This window comes from Liolophura sinensis, chromosome 8, assembly GCF_032854445.1.
Source record: "Liolophura sinensis isolate JHLJ2023 chromosome 8, CUHK_Ljap_v2, whole genome shotgun sequence".
Lineage (NCBI taxonomy): Eukaryota > Metazoa > Mollusca > Polyplacophora > Chitonida > Chitonidae > Liolophura > Liolophura sinensis.
The window spans coordinates 25,859,952-25,874,079 of NC_088302.1; the positions used below are offsets into that span (position 1 = coordinate 25,859,952).

Below are 14,128 nucleotides of genomic sequence, written 5' to 3' on the forward strand. Positions count from 1 at the left end.
GGTTCAGAAGTGAGCAAGTATCTAGTTATACAAAAATTCTATTGTAATTTTGTAAACATTTAACAGAAGCAGATATGACATATCTTGACTCCGTCAGAACAATAGCCAGTCGGGCATATTGGAGTCCTTTTAACATGGGCTGGTATAGCCGCAGTACTCCAATATGGCTGCCAGAAGTAGGTCATGCAACTACTCTATAGGAATCAAAATCACCAGCACAGCCCATCCGGAGGCTTAGACTGTTATTCGGAAAATACCTTCGACGTTACAAAGCTAAAGCAAACGTGACGTCACCTTGTTCTCCATAATGGAGACGTATTGAAGGTGTGTCAAGGCGAAGTTTCAATGAACTTATTGTCTTGTTGTTGATAATGAATTACAACAAAGATCGGTCCGTAAAAGTAACTGAACTCTTTTACTAACTCACGGCATGTGCACATGTGTTGTCACGACTATAGTTTGTTTCAAACACAAAGTTTGCTTCTTGGCACATATAACGCCATCATATGACACTTATACAGGGTTGAAAAAAACCTAAAAAAATATTTAATGCCGGTTTAAAATAAGTGGACATAAACATTAGTCAGGTGCTGTCTTTCACTTAAAGATTACACAGAATCAGAGTAGGCCACATACATTTGTTTGGAGCAAAACTTTACATGCTATGGGCATTTTTGCATATAATCCACCGAATAATTAATAAGCACGATGAAAGAAATGACATACAAAACATTGTCAACATTCTTTTGTTTCGGGCGATAGGTGTTTCAGACATGCAATGACCTTTTATTTCGTTTAACTGGCGATATTTTATATATATTCACAATCTTCACCTGTACTGTTGTGGCATATATTACATATGTTGACGGGGGCCTCCGTGGCTCAGTCGGTTAGCGCGCTAGCGCAGCGTAATGACCCAGAAGCCTCTCACCAATGCGGTCGCTGTGAGCTTAAGACCAGCCCATGCTGCCTTCCTCTCCGGCCGTACGTGGGAAGGTTTTCCAGCAACCTGCGGATGGTCGTGGGTTTCCCCCGGGTTCTGCTCGGTTTCCACCCACCATAATGCTGGCCGCCGTCGTATAAGTGAAATATTCTTGAGTACGGCGTAAAACACCAATCAAAAAAAAAACATATGTTGACGATTATACTCTATGTCATATGCAGTTTGACCCGTCAAGCCCCGTCTAAGCTATCCAACATCACTTACATTTTCTTGACTCAAAAAGAGTCAACTTGAACTTGAGTCAACAAGTTGAGAGGTGTTGAGTAGTCTGCACAGGTTCATCAACTTCAGTAACACTTAACACCATCCAATGTTGTTAAATCGGAAATGTGTATGTGTATTTTTTGTCAACAAGTTGAGTCAAGCTCAGTGAAAGTGGCCAATCAGCCAACGTGTCGAAATAACGTGACCACCTTAAGCCACGTGATTTGTACAAAATGGCGGCACCAAAGGCGAAAGAGAGAAACTGGTCTCACGATGAGACAGCTTCGTTGATACAGGAGTATGAAAAATACCATTGCCTGTACAACACTCCCTCTAAAGATTACAAAGACAGGGGAAAGAAAAACCATTGCATTCCATGCACTGGAGAAAAAGATGGAAATTTTCCTCCAATTTATCGAAAGTTTGGTAAAAAAAAAACACACAGCTCAACACACGACAACAGTATTGGATAATGTTGACATATCTGACTTGTAGTGTGGACGGAACACTCAACTTACCTCAACAGCATTCAACTGGCTGTTGAGTTAACAAAAGTTGAAAAATGCTGGATAGTCTGGACGGGGCTTGACATTCAATACATGATAGTTTATGGAGAAAATGTCCAGAAACCTAAGCAATTCCCACTGATATTGCTGGGAATCAGCATTAACTACAACTTATTTTGATTCCTTTATGTTACTGTTGGGAAGAAGAGTGAAAACTTCACCACCGTAATGAAATGAAATTCTTTTTTCATATTCAGAATATGCATGTATCTGTATTTACTTATACGTTGTACATTTATCAAAGTCTGACGCCCTGTGTATGGAAATAACAATTATGGCAGTCATCGTGGACCTTGTGTGTTTTGAATTTATGTTATTACTGACACACCAACTTTTAAGTTAAAAGATTTGCGAGTGAAGAAATTCCAAGTGAAGGCAATATCTGAAGGTACATTTCATGCGGGTTTTCACTAGAGTACAGACCTAGTGCACTTTAATGAGTGACTGAGTGAGTGCTTGGGGTTTCACGTCGTACTTAACAATTTTTCAGTCATATGACGACGAAGGAATCCTTAGTGTCCCCGGTTGTTGCAGGACGGATTTCCAACCTTTATTTTAAGGTCTTAAGTGTGACTCGAGCCAGGATTGGCCCTGGATCTACCGCTCCCGAAGCGGACGCCCTATGCACTTTAGTGTGTATGTAGATACTTGTAGATGAGTGAAGATTACCATATGTATAGTGTATGATGTCAAAGATAAACGTAGATATATTACGTGATGTTCACGTCTCCATATGTATAATGTAGAAACGTTAGACGAGAACTGCTGAATTTTGGCAGTTACATGCAGGTAAAATACCGGCTGAGTTACACTATACACATGCTGTATCTATTTTGTATACTGCCTTCTTTTCTATTGCTGCACTATCTACTGATCCCCTGTATATATGTCTTTTAGCGGTAGATTGGATGTATTTGCTTTGACGTCCAGTTCTGCTCAGCAAGACGATCTGGATGGCAGAGACGTTACTTGTGGGTAGAGGAACTGAAAGAAAAGGTCATGAAAACTCTAGCCTGTGTATACGTAACTCTGCATTGTTTGCCATCGTATATACAGTTTACATTCTTAGATTATAGTGTCGGTGTGCTCTGTAAGATCAACTGCAAGAAATCGAACCGAGTCATTAGCACGTCCACAGTACGTATAAATGTATAGGGTTAGATCTTATATCATGCTCCATGCCACGCATGTGCCGCTCCCTGCGCTCGCTTTACAATACTGTCACCGCTGGATAAGCCTGGCATTTGGAGACTGTGCGACGCACGTCGGCTTTTCTGTAGAGGATAAAGAACGAGAAACTGTGTATTATTTTTAAAAAATCCACAATTTCTCGTGCTTTATCCAACTTAAACTACAATCACAGTTGTGGATTATTTTTCAAGAATCAAGAGTTATTGTTCTTTTGTCCTCTGCAACGAATTACCGGTCATTCACTTTCTAACCTTGGCAATACCAGGACTCACCTCCATGTAACAAAGGAACGCTTAGTTCGTGTCGCTTTATATAAAGAACATCTGCACACATACCGACTTCCATTCACTGGAAGTGCTGAGATAGTGCATGGCTATGCGAAGAAGGTACCGCCGTATATAAGCCAAACGAATGCGTTTAGACGCTTCACTCGAAACATGGCGAGCTCTGAGGATGACGATGTTTTTCTAACACAAAACCGATTTTCACGCCACCAGAGTGACATGGAGGATTCGACAGAACCTACGAAAGTCGACAAGATGATCAGTCTTATACACTGTCTGATGAAGAGTTGTCACAACACGTCAGTGATATAGAGGTCTCCCTAAAAAGAAAATGCCTGCGAATAACCTGCCTGCTAGCAAATACGACGATATTTCCTTCGGAGATGAGCCACCAGTGGCCAAACCGTCGACCAGATTCAAACAGCGGAAAACAGATAAGGAAATGGGCTCTTTGGCATGCTAAATGTAAGGCTTATTTCTATAACCATGCCATAATGACGACTAAATTGGTTTGTAACTGTGATACAAAACTTTTAATAGTACTTTTTGGAATTTCTTGTTTTTCGTTAGATGGGATGTTTCAATATCAAAGGCCAAAGGCCTTTACCCTGTATAGTATTTAGGAAGCGACAGTGTAGCTTCTTTTGGGTTGTGAACGTGCAAACTTCATGGATAGAGCGCTATCAAATATCTTTTCACGATTGTCTACATTTACTCCAAATCCGGACGTTTTAGAGTGTAGCGACCTGCGCTGTTAAGATATTTGCAGTCAATACGTAAACATTGCTACATTTAGATGTTACGTAACTAATTCGTCTTTTCTATATATTTCATTAGTGCTGAGCTGTTTAAAATCCCGGTAACTGGAACGGAATTGTGTCGCGCAAATTGACTCTGGCATAAGTGGTATTGGGCCAGAATTTACGGAGATGGCTAAAGATGAAATTTGTGAAGTGAGGAAGGGTACCGGCGAAGAATAACCTGGTACAACGCCATACAAGTTGGTAGTTAGCTTACAATTGTGTCTGGAGACGAAGGGTCAGATCTACAAACTGCTCCAGGACAAAGCATTCCATGATAAAGGAACGAGCCGAAGAAGGAATAATGAGAGCGAATCGTAAAGCAGAGGTAATAACATTTGAGTGAGGAAGAGTTATTATGACAGACAGTTTTTAAGAAGTTCAACTCCGCAAATACGAGTAAATACTATGTTGCACCTGTTGGGCTTGAACTTTGCATTACGGGCTGTAAAGGATCACCGGCAGATGTGCTTTCAGAACAGCCAGCTGTCCATATTGCAGAATTCACATGGAATACGATGCCTTTGTTATCGCGAGATTTTGTCAAAGGGTAATCAGGGAGGTCTGAAACGCCGCAAGGTCCACTGTTAAGTGATCTACGCATACGAAAACGTAGACAACCCAGAACGGAGCCTCGTTCGACTCTTTCAGCTGTATGACCAACACTGGTAAGTATTTGACCGTGGCTATTACGGGCCTGTTTACTTTAGGTCCCTTAAACAGAATATATTTAACAGCTTAGCTTAAAATGGACCTGGAAAAATTTTTGCGCGTATATAATAAATGGAACACTTAAACCAGTAGCAAGTTTTCATTTTTTCGATTTTTCATTTGAAAAACAAGTTATGGTTAAGTGTTCGCCAATGGCTAAATCAACCTGCTTATTTTCAATCGTTTTATCGATGCCGGTATTATGCATCACATTTTTTCTTTCTTCAGCCCACCAGAAAGACCACCAAACTATAGGTGTCAACCAGCTTACCGGCGGTATTGTGAGACTGTGGAGAGAAGCGAGAATTCGTGGATTTCGGCCCACTCGTTGTGGGCCACAGCTGCGACACGATTATATCAGCAAGATGTGGATGAACAGATCATATCGGAAATCACCGGCCACCGTAGCAGTGCTGTACCGAATTACAAACGCACAAGCGACGACCAGAGAAATGCCTGCAAGGACATCACCTGTGGGTGTCATGTGCAGTACCAATCCGACCTAGCCAGCACGCCGGAAACTTCTCGCCGGAAACTTCACGCCGGAAACTTCACGCCGGAAACGTCTCGCCTTTGTCCCAATATAACTGTTAACGTACACGTCAGTAAAGATTAAAGCAGAAATGGAATAGAACCCACTGATGATGGGCATTTGTTGCATTACGTAATCTAAAGAATGCTAAATCCATTTTATTCAGTTTCTTTGAAAGTAACTTATTTGAGATGTTCCGTAAAAAGAACTTTTCTGTGGAGTTAGAACATCTGAGTTAGTCAAAACCTCTGCACGTAGTGTTTAAAATGAGTAAAGTTTACCATTTATTATGCATGTCGCTTTTTAATTTTGATCATATTAATACTGTGGGCTGTTATTTACAGAGCCTAAATATCATTACAGGCGGATGTTTGTAATTGCTTAGGAAAATAAACTTTGATATTGAGTTGTGTATGTTCAGTCCCAAAGTGCTTCAATATACACGTAGGGCTTCGTGACTAATACTTTTCTCCTGTAGATTCTTAAACAATAATTCACAATTTCTGATTGTTATGACGTCACAATTGGCTTAGTTACGCAGAGCCGCACCCCTGGTGCCCTCGCGCTGAACTTTTTAATCAGCATCCGGGAATAAAATGTTAATAACAATGCAATAATAACGCAGGTGTTGATTGGCATCGTGTTGTGCAAGCTTCAGATAAATAGTATGCATGAATATAAAGCATTATTAGAAACTAAAATTGAGATTTTGTGTTTTCTGACATCTCTCCTTGCCTCTTCACCATAATCCTAGTGACCTCGGGATTGTTCAAGATTTTTGTACAAAATTTGCTATTGGCGGCAGTGACGTAGGGCGAACGTAACAAGCGATGCGTGCGCGATAGAGGAGTATGGCGTTTTCCAGGGAGATAACTTCAAACAAAGTCACCAAGCAACTGCGGAGCTAGTCATCTCCCATGGTAGCTGAATACCACCACTCTGCGGCGAAAACCCTCATTTGTGAGGAATATACTCCCAGCCCTCATCATTAATTAGCTCGGGCAAATTTATATTTGGCCACCAACCTGAAGGAAATAACAAAACCCGTATTGCAGTGCACAAATAGTTTCGTACTTGGAGCCGAGGAATAAAAGTCTTGTCTCAGTATTTATCTATCTCGCTGACGGCCAAAAGAAACTTTACGACTCTGAGTTGAATTTAACCAGCCTTTTCAGCAAATTAATATCAAACTAATATAGGAAAACATTGTACGAAGCATAGTCACATGTGCGACAAGCGTCATGTACGCCCACACGAATTTGTTTTGAGACAACGAAGAAAGTTGAAAAATCACGTGACCTATGGATGGCCACAACTGCACATGTAATAAGGGTATATAAACGTTACACAGTGTGTTGGACTTGCACACTGACTTAAAAACCACCAAAGTAATGCCTCGATTGACTCCGGAACAACGCGAGAGGGCCCTGGGTATGGCATCCACGGGAGCCACCTATGTCCACATAGCAATAAGGACCTTCGGCTGCTCCCGTGTAACTGTCAAACTTGATGCAACGTTACAGGCAGACATCGGACAGGACAAGAACAAGCAGGCCTAGGGTTACTACGCCCAGAGAAGACGGGTACCTGCGCACCTTACACCAGAGGAATCGCTTCCTGAAAGCAACGTCATCGTCAATCAATGCCTTAGGTCACCGGGTCAGCCGGCAGACCGTGTCCAGGAAACTCGTGGCTTACGGTATTAGGGCCTATCGACCATTCAGAGGGCAGTTGTTGACAGCCGAACATCGTCGCCAGAGGTTGCGATGGGCTCGAATTGAACGCCGTTGGCAGCGACGTGATTTGGCAACGAGTTATTTTCATGGATGAAAGCCGCTTCTGCATGTTCCGAGCCGATGGCAAACAGGAAGTTTACTGTCGAAGAGCCGAACGTACGTCATGGAGGTGATACGGTTTGGTAGCGGCAGCGTGATTGTGTGGGGTGTGATTTGTGGAGAGGAACGGACACCACTGGTCATCAGGAGCCTAACAGCTGAACGTTACGTAAAAGAAATTCTACGTCCTGTTGTCCTGCCATTCCTTCAAAAGCAGCCACGTGGTGTCCTGCCAGATCCCATACAGCTCGAGTTGTGCAGAACTCCCGGACGCCAACAATGTTAACGTCTTGCACGTTCCCCAGATATGTCCCTCATAGAACATCTTTGGGATATCATGGGTCGTCTAGTAAGACAACGACCACACCTTGCAGCCAACCGACAGGAACTTGCGTTCGCTCTCCAAGATGAGTGGCAACCAATCCCACGTCATCTCGTCAGACGACTGACTTTTTCTAAGCGTTGGAGAGTTTTTCCATGCATTGAAGCAAGGGATGGCCACGCGCAATATTGACTGATTTTAAAAATAATCAACTTTTTGTATACTCTGCCCATTGTTAACCAAGATGGAATGGCTAATTTTCTACCCCTGCTCTGTTTATTCATTTGTAAAATGATTTAAGGGCAGCTTTGTACGTTTTACTCAAGACTTTCAATATCTAAAAGTCATTGGTTTTTTCAATATATTAAACGTCAGTCATCCTGTTTTTTTTTTTTTTTCTTTTTTCTTTTTCCTTTGCTTTGGCAAAATAAATTGATTTGAACTCTTTGTAAAGTTTCTTTTGGTCGTCAGTTTACAGTGATTGGCGTTTATCGCCAATATACTTGACTTAGATAAGTATGTGTTTCACTTCATACAACGGTAGTCCGTTTCATGGGTGGAGAAAACCAAGGTGCTTAGAGAAATGCACCCAGCGTGAATTCAACATGCTACAAACAGCTGTTCACTCGGATGTCATATTGATATGATAATATACTAATTATAATTGGCGCTTTTAACCACGCAGGACGTCCGGCATATATACGTGGGGTAAATCTTAATCTCCTGTCTTGATATAAATGTGAGAAATACTTTTTAACGGAGTGACAGTTCAGTTTGGTCAGTGTATAGGGCATTTGCCGTTGACACGACGGGACATGGCAAGTTTGCGGTCACAGGTGACATTTTGATTCCTCACCTGCATGGAAATGTTCCCCGCTGGCCTATATTTTGAAGAGGGCTTGATAAGCTATTGTGGACGGGTTCCTGCATGTTGTTTAGATTAGGTCATGTGGGTGGCGATCTAATTGCATAACGTACAAATTGGTTCCTTAGAAATTTTTTCAGACATTATCAAATTTCTATATGCACGCATGATTGACCATGCAGACAATTTATTACAGCATATACCGTGGAATTGCTAGAGCTATGATCAACAAAAGGGATTTGACAAATGTCCGGCCGTGCATAGATATGGCATACATATATGCTCTCTGGTATTCTTGGAAAGGATTATTTCTGAAGAGCATTATTCCCGAATATAACTTGTGCTGATCACTAAAAGCTATATAGACGATGATGGCGCGATCCGAGTCATATATAGCCTACTATTACAGCGTTAATTGCATGAATGCATTGTATACAAAATCCTATTTAAAATGTACACACGTACATGCTTCACAGAATATTACGTATCAATGGAAACGATGCGTTTTGATGCATGTTTTTGGAAAATTGATTGTTGAAACACTCCAGCAGTTTGTTGTGACAAGATCACGGCAATTCAAATAGGGCTAAAGTTTCCGTATTTAATCTTGAATGTTATACATGTATAGGCCAATTTCAGCAACGCTCTTTCGATACCTAATAACTGTATGATAAAGACTATTCCCTGTCAGGACAGTCTGTTTCAATGTTGTTGAAATTCTATCTTCATGTCGGCGTATTGCTTGGCGATGTTTGTGTTTGAAATGTCGTGAAGACGGTACATAGGTCTACACTGACAGACAACGACGGGATCCAAAGAGTTGTTTATGACTTCAGTAACAGTCGCAAGAATCATTACGTCATTCTTAACATGTGGTCCCTTTTGCTGCCTATTTCTGCATAACGGCATGAAGTGTATGCAATGTAGTGACTTCAAAATATTATCGGTGCGAAAGTGCCGTCATGCAGGCCTACACTCCAACTGTTAAATGCCCGTCCCGTACATAGCACACACTACAAGGCCAAATGTATAGGTACTATTTTATTTATTTTTTTTATTGATGAATTAATTTGGACTTTTCTGGAGCTCTTATATAGGGGCCTAGTGTTGTTAGCTAAACAATGAGGAGTCTGCGATATTACATGATGGCAGGACATTGACTAATATAGGGCGTATCATCACTATATTACATGGACTTCGATTTTTTTCCCACCTTTGCTATGTTTTGATTTCATGCATTGCCCACGAAAACCATACTGGGAGCGTCAAATTATGCGTGTGAAGTTTTGCCCAGTGCAGTCTTAAAGACCAGAGCCTTACATAGGACTATAAAACATTACGATTATCATTTACGGTCTGCATTCAGCATCTTGTACATGTATATGTACGTGTATAGGCCTACATCTTTACTGGGTTTCCCCCGGGCTCTGTCCAGTTTCCTCCCACCATATTGCTGGTTGCCGAAGTAGGCCTATAAGTGAAATATTCTTGAGTACGCCTACTGCCTAAAACACTAATGAAATGAATAAATGTTTATGTATATTTAGCTATGGCTGAAGAGTGCGACACATGCCATCGCGTGAAAACGATAAATAGGATGCCATGGGTCACAAGCGTAGGTCACAGACCGCGTATTGAATGAATGGATAAAATTCATTAACATATAATGTAGCGAAACCCTTGAAGCGGTCTCTACTTCCAGTCGTTTCTTGAATGCATCACTTTTATTGTCCATTCTGATTGTTAAGTGAATTCATGAATTGCAGTGTAAAAAAAAAAAAAAATAGAACTGTGTACTTATATACCTCGTATTGGAGAGGAATTTAGTACATACAGACTTTTCCTTATAGTGATAAGGTGGAGGCATGTAGCTTTGGTCTGCTGGCATCTTGAAACTCTATCTGCTGGAATCTCAATGCGCGCGGCCTGCACGCGCTCGCCGGGTGATTCCCCAACTCAAAACGAGGCAACTAGGAAGTCCATGAAGATCGGAGAAGCCGGCCGCAAGCCAAGTCGCTTTTTTTGTCCGTCCTTAGAGTCAAAGACGGGATTTTAACAATTTCTGTGCGGATAAGTGCTGGGAAGTTAGTCACTGTGGTGCACGGTAAAGTGGGGTGGTGGATATTTACCACAGGAGGCGTGGGTAACCGTCTGCAGAAGGGCAGGGCTCGTGCAGAACTGGGTCAAGCTCGCACTCGCCCAAGCTAACCGTCAGCTCGCTCCATCTTGAATGTTGACACAGAAGCATCAGTAGATAGCGAAACACAAGCGGATTTAGTAAGGGCCTGCCCGCAAGTGAAGTTTTACCTCCAGAAACTCGACAAGATGTTTAAGAAAATCGGAAACAAGAACGATGTACAGCAGGAGTTCCAGTGTACGATCAGATTTCTGGACGACTCGGAGCCTATGCAGATAACATTTCGAGTGAGTACTACTAGAGATCACAGAGCTAAGCTATATCCCCGCAGTATTTTAGTCCGCAGCAATGCAGTATTGAATTCAGTTTACCGGCCTGTTTAATTACGCATAACATACGGCATACATCGACTGTATTTTTTTCGGATTAGAGTATCTTAAAGCTATGAATTCAATCTGCAAATTTCGTTCAATACCACATATATAGATCTCACAGATTGCTGAAAGCCAAATTTCCCTACACATTTTTGTGGTAAATGGTTGAATTCTTTCACAGTTGAGTGGTCACTGATTTAACCCCTTCACCGACATGATTTAACACTGAGATAGAGTGCTGTCACGGTGCATGTAGATGGAAGGTAGGCCATTCACGCTGCCAAGTAGAGAAAAAAAAGAAAGCTTAATGATTAAGATTGAGGGCAATGTATGTCCTGGAGTTTTTATATTTTATGCCCATTGTGTTGGTGCGATTATCTCAAAAAGTGAAATACTTAATTGAGATTGTCGTTGTCACTTGAAATTTTAAATGGTTCCTCTGTTTTACAGGCCTATCTACATGTAATTGTATATATGTTATTCCTTATGTACGTAACTGTATATGGCAGGCCTGCATATACATTTATATAGTAAAAATTGAAACAGTATGATTTTTTTATCGTTGTATTGCTGAGAAATGACTGGTTATCTATGAACAAATTCTCGAATGCATAATATCCAATACATTACAATGCCGTTTATAGATCATCTGCCTTCACAAATTAGGTACATGTACACATAGGATTTACCAGAAATGAAGGTAAATTTTACTTAAGCATTGCAAAATAAAGATGGTTGAAAGAAAAGAGAAAAAATAATGATTAAAGTTACTGGGATCATTTATCAGTGCTAGCTTAGAAACATAGTCATATCTGACTGAAAGTGAAAGCATGTCATTTAGCACTTCCTGGAGATCTAGTGCATGGGTAAGTTTATGTTGTGATTGTTTACAATGTATATGCTGGGTTCATAACAAGCGGTAGCTTTTTGCAGTATTTGCACATTGAGTAGTAATGTTAATAAACTCATGACGAACCAGTTGGTCATTTATGACTCTTAGTCTTCAATGTCATGTATGTGTACATGTAAGTAAGATGTAGCCAGCATAGTACATGTACATGGCTTGTGATAAACCCGCATAGATCTGTAATGTATACATGTATGTTTAGGTTACCTGTAAAATACCTGGAAATCAATACAATTCCAATTTATGCCATAATTTACCTTCAGGACACTTGCATGTACATGTACACACAATTTATCTCATTTTTGTTATATGTAGACGTTTTTTTTCTTTTGTTGTTTAATTTGCAAAGCCAGTTACCAGTGATAAACAAATTCATGTATACATTATAGTTGTGCTGGGCATTCTTTCAAACATGCAGTTTGAGTTGTTTGCAAGAAATAGTCACGAATGCAAGTCTATTCTGTATCGATGCCAATTCTATATATATATATCTATATAACATAAGATTATGTTCATGGAAAGAAAAAGAAATGGTTTGCGATCATTTTACACCCGAAAAATGTTCAAGATAAGGCCAGCAGCTGTAGTTAACTTTCTATATAATATGTGCACAATTAGTACCATCGGTACTTGTACAGCGTGTTATAATTGCATGACACAGACCCTTCGTCAGCGTTTAAATGGGGGAGATGATACAGAGATTACTAATAACTGTGTGCCTGCTGGAATACACGAACTGGGAGTACTGCTATTGATTCACCCATCATCTCTGTTATTGTTAAAACCACCTCTACATGTAGCAGGCCAGCAGACACAGTGTACAGTAGCTACCTAGGGTGCTGGCCTATCAGCTGCTCTGATAGCATTCAGGGCTAAGGGTACCATGTGGGACTTCTCTCAATACCAGTAACAGAAATCTGGAACAGCCTAGGCAGGGCAGTGCAACCCTGAGCTTTGTGTACCCACACTCACTGCACACATGTAAACTGGTCAGCAGACCCAACAGTTGGGGTGATAAAAGGCATTAGTGCACCTGATTGTACCTTAATGTTTATTGTACATATGTATATGTATGTCATATACTTAGGCATTGTGTTACTGGCACATACAGTACATATAATAAAGGTATCTTTACTACAAGGTCATAACAGTGAATTCAGCCAGAAAAAGAAGTCACCATTACAAACTGAAGTTTTCTTTTATTTGGGTAAGAATTTGGGCATGTATGAGAAATGACCTGTCAATGATTCCAAGTCAGTTGTGAAATAGTGCTTGTGAAAAGGGATTGCATGAGAAAAGTGTACCGGTCATCATCCACAGTTACTTCTGTGTATTGTTTTTACGCCTTCTGGGAACCTAAAATTAAGGGAATATTTATGCAAGTCCAATTAGCCTCGCGGTTAAACCTCCCAGGCTCCTGAAACTACGGAAATGCTTGAGAAAGTACAAACCAGCACCATTATAACCAGATGGCACACTGGTTTGTTACATAATTATACCGAAAACTTTAAATGTATACATGTAGGTGTTAATAGATGTAAATTACTATCAATTATTTCCTGTACACATAAACGTGACTGCTGTCTTGTAACTATGAATAATCTGGACCACACGTAAAGCCCCAGTCAAATGAATAAATAAATAACTAACTATATATATATATATATATATATATATATATATATAATAGCTCTTAAGCAATGTGTGATCGTAGTTAGCTTGTAACTATAGCCAGCTGAGCAAAAGCATAGCTCTATACATGTATGTACATGGATGTGCTGTATGTCCATCTCCTGTATTTGCATGTACGTGTGTGTGTTTTGAGAACTTCTACATGAAATACAAACTACAACTTGTATGTAGGAGCCAGTTTATTTATGGATACGCCCACTTCAGCTAAGAACCACAAACTAGGTGTCTGTTAGTCAGTTCTGAGGTAAACCGGTGACCATTGACAGGAAGTACAGTATACTGTTCAATTTTATATTAGTGCCAGCATAGGTGGACCTGCAGTTTTCTGGTGTAAATTACATGTAGTGGAGTTCCCTATTAAGTATAAAGCAACCCATTCCCTTGTACAGGTTAACAAAAGCTTTCATCCATGCAGGCTATAAGTGCACTGTAGGTAGCATTGAGCAAGGTGGATTCCTTAGACCTGTGGTTTGACTTAATTGAGGATTAAATCATTGCTGAATACAACCCTGGTGGACACAGGCAGAGCGTAGGACACCCCACTGCTATATGTAGGGTACATGCATACCCAGACATTGGACCTCAGTTGGGTCACCATCACCACAGGGGTTTAGTACTGTACCAGCACCATTATTACCCACAGGGCCAGGTACAAAAGAACATGCACTTGGATGTGTAAAGGTGATCTGTTTAAAAGGCACATTT

General features: G+C 40.7%; 1 protein-coding gene across 3 annotated transcripts in view; it reads left to right on the forward strand.

Moving 5' to 3' along the window:
* The first annotated feature begins 10,338 nt into the window (after nucleotides 1–10,338).
* Nucleotides 10,339–14,128, forward strand: part of LOC135474119 (FERM domain-containing protein 5-like) — a 46,604-nt gene continuing 42,814 nt past the window's right edge. The window contains exon 1 of one of the 3 annotated variants that reach the window (XM_064754137.1): nucleotides 10,339–10,737. In XM_064754137.1, coding sequence (XP_064610207.1) covers nucleotides 10,639–10,737 — 99 coding nt within the window. In that variant the 5' untranslated portion in view covers nucleotides 10,339–10,638. The remainder of the gene's footprint in view (nucleotides 10,738–14,128) is intronic. The other 2 variants (XM_064754138.1, XM_064754135.1) reach the window with 2 other exon arrangements.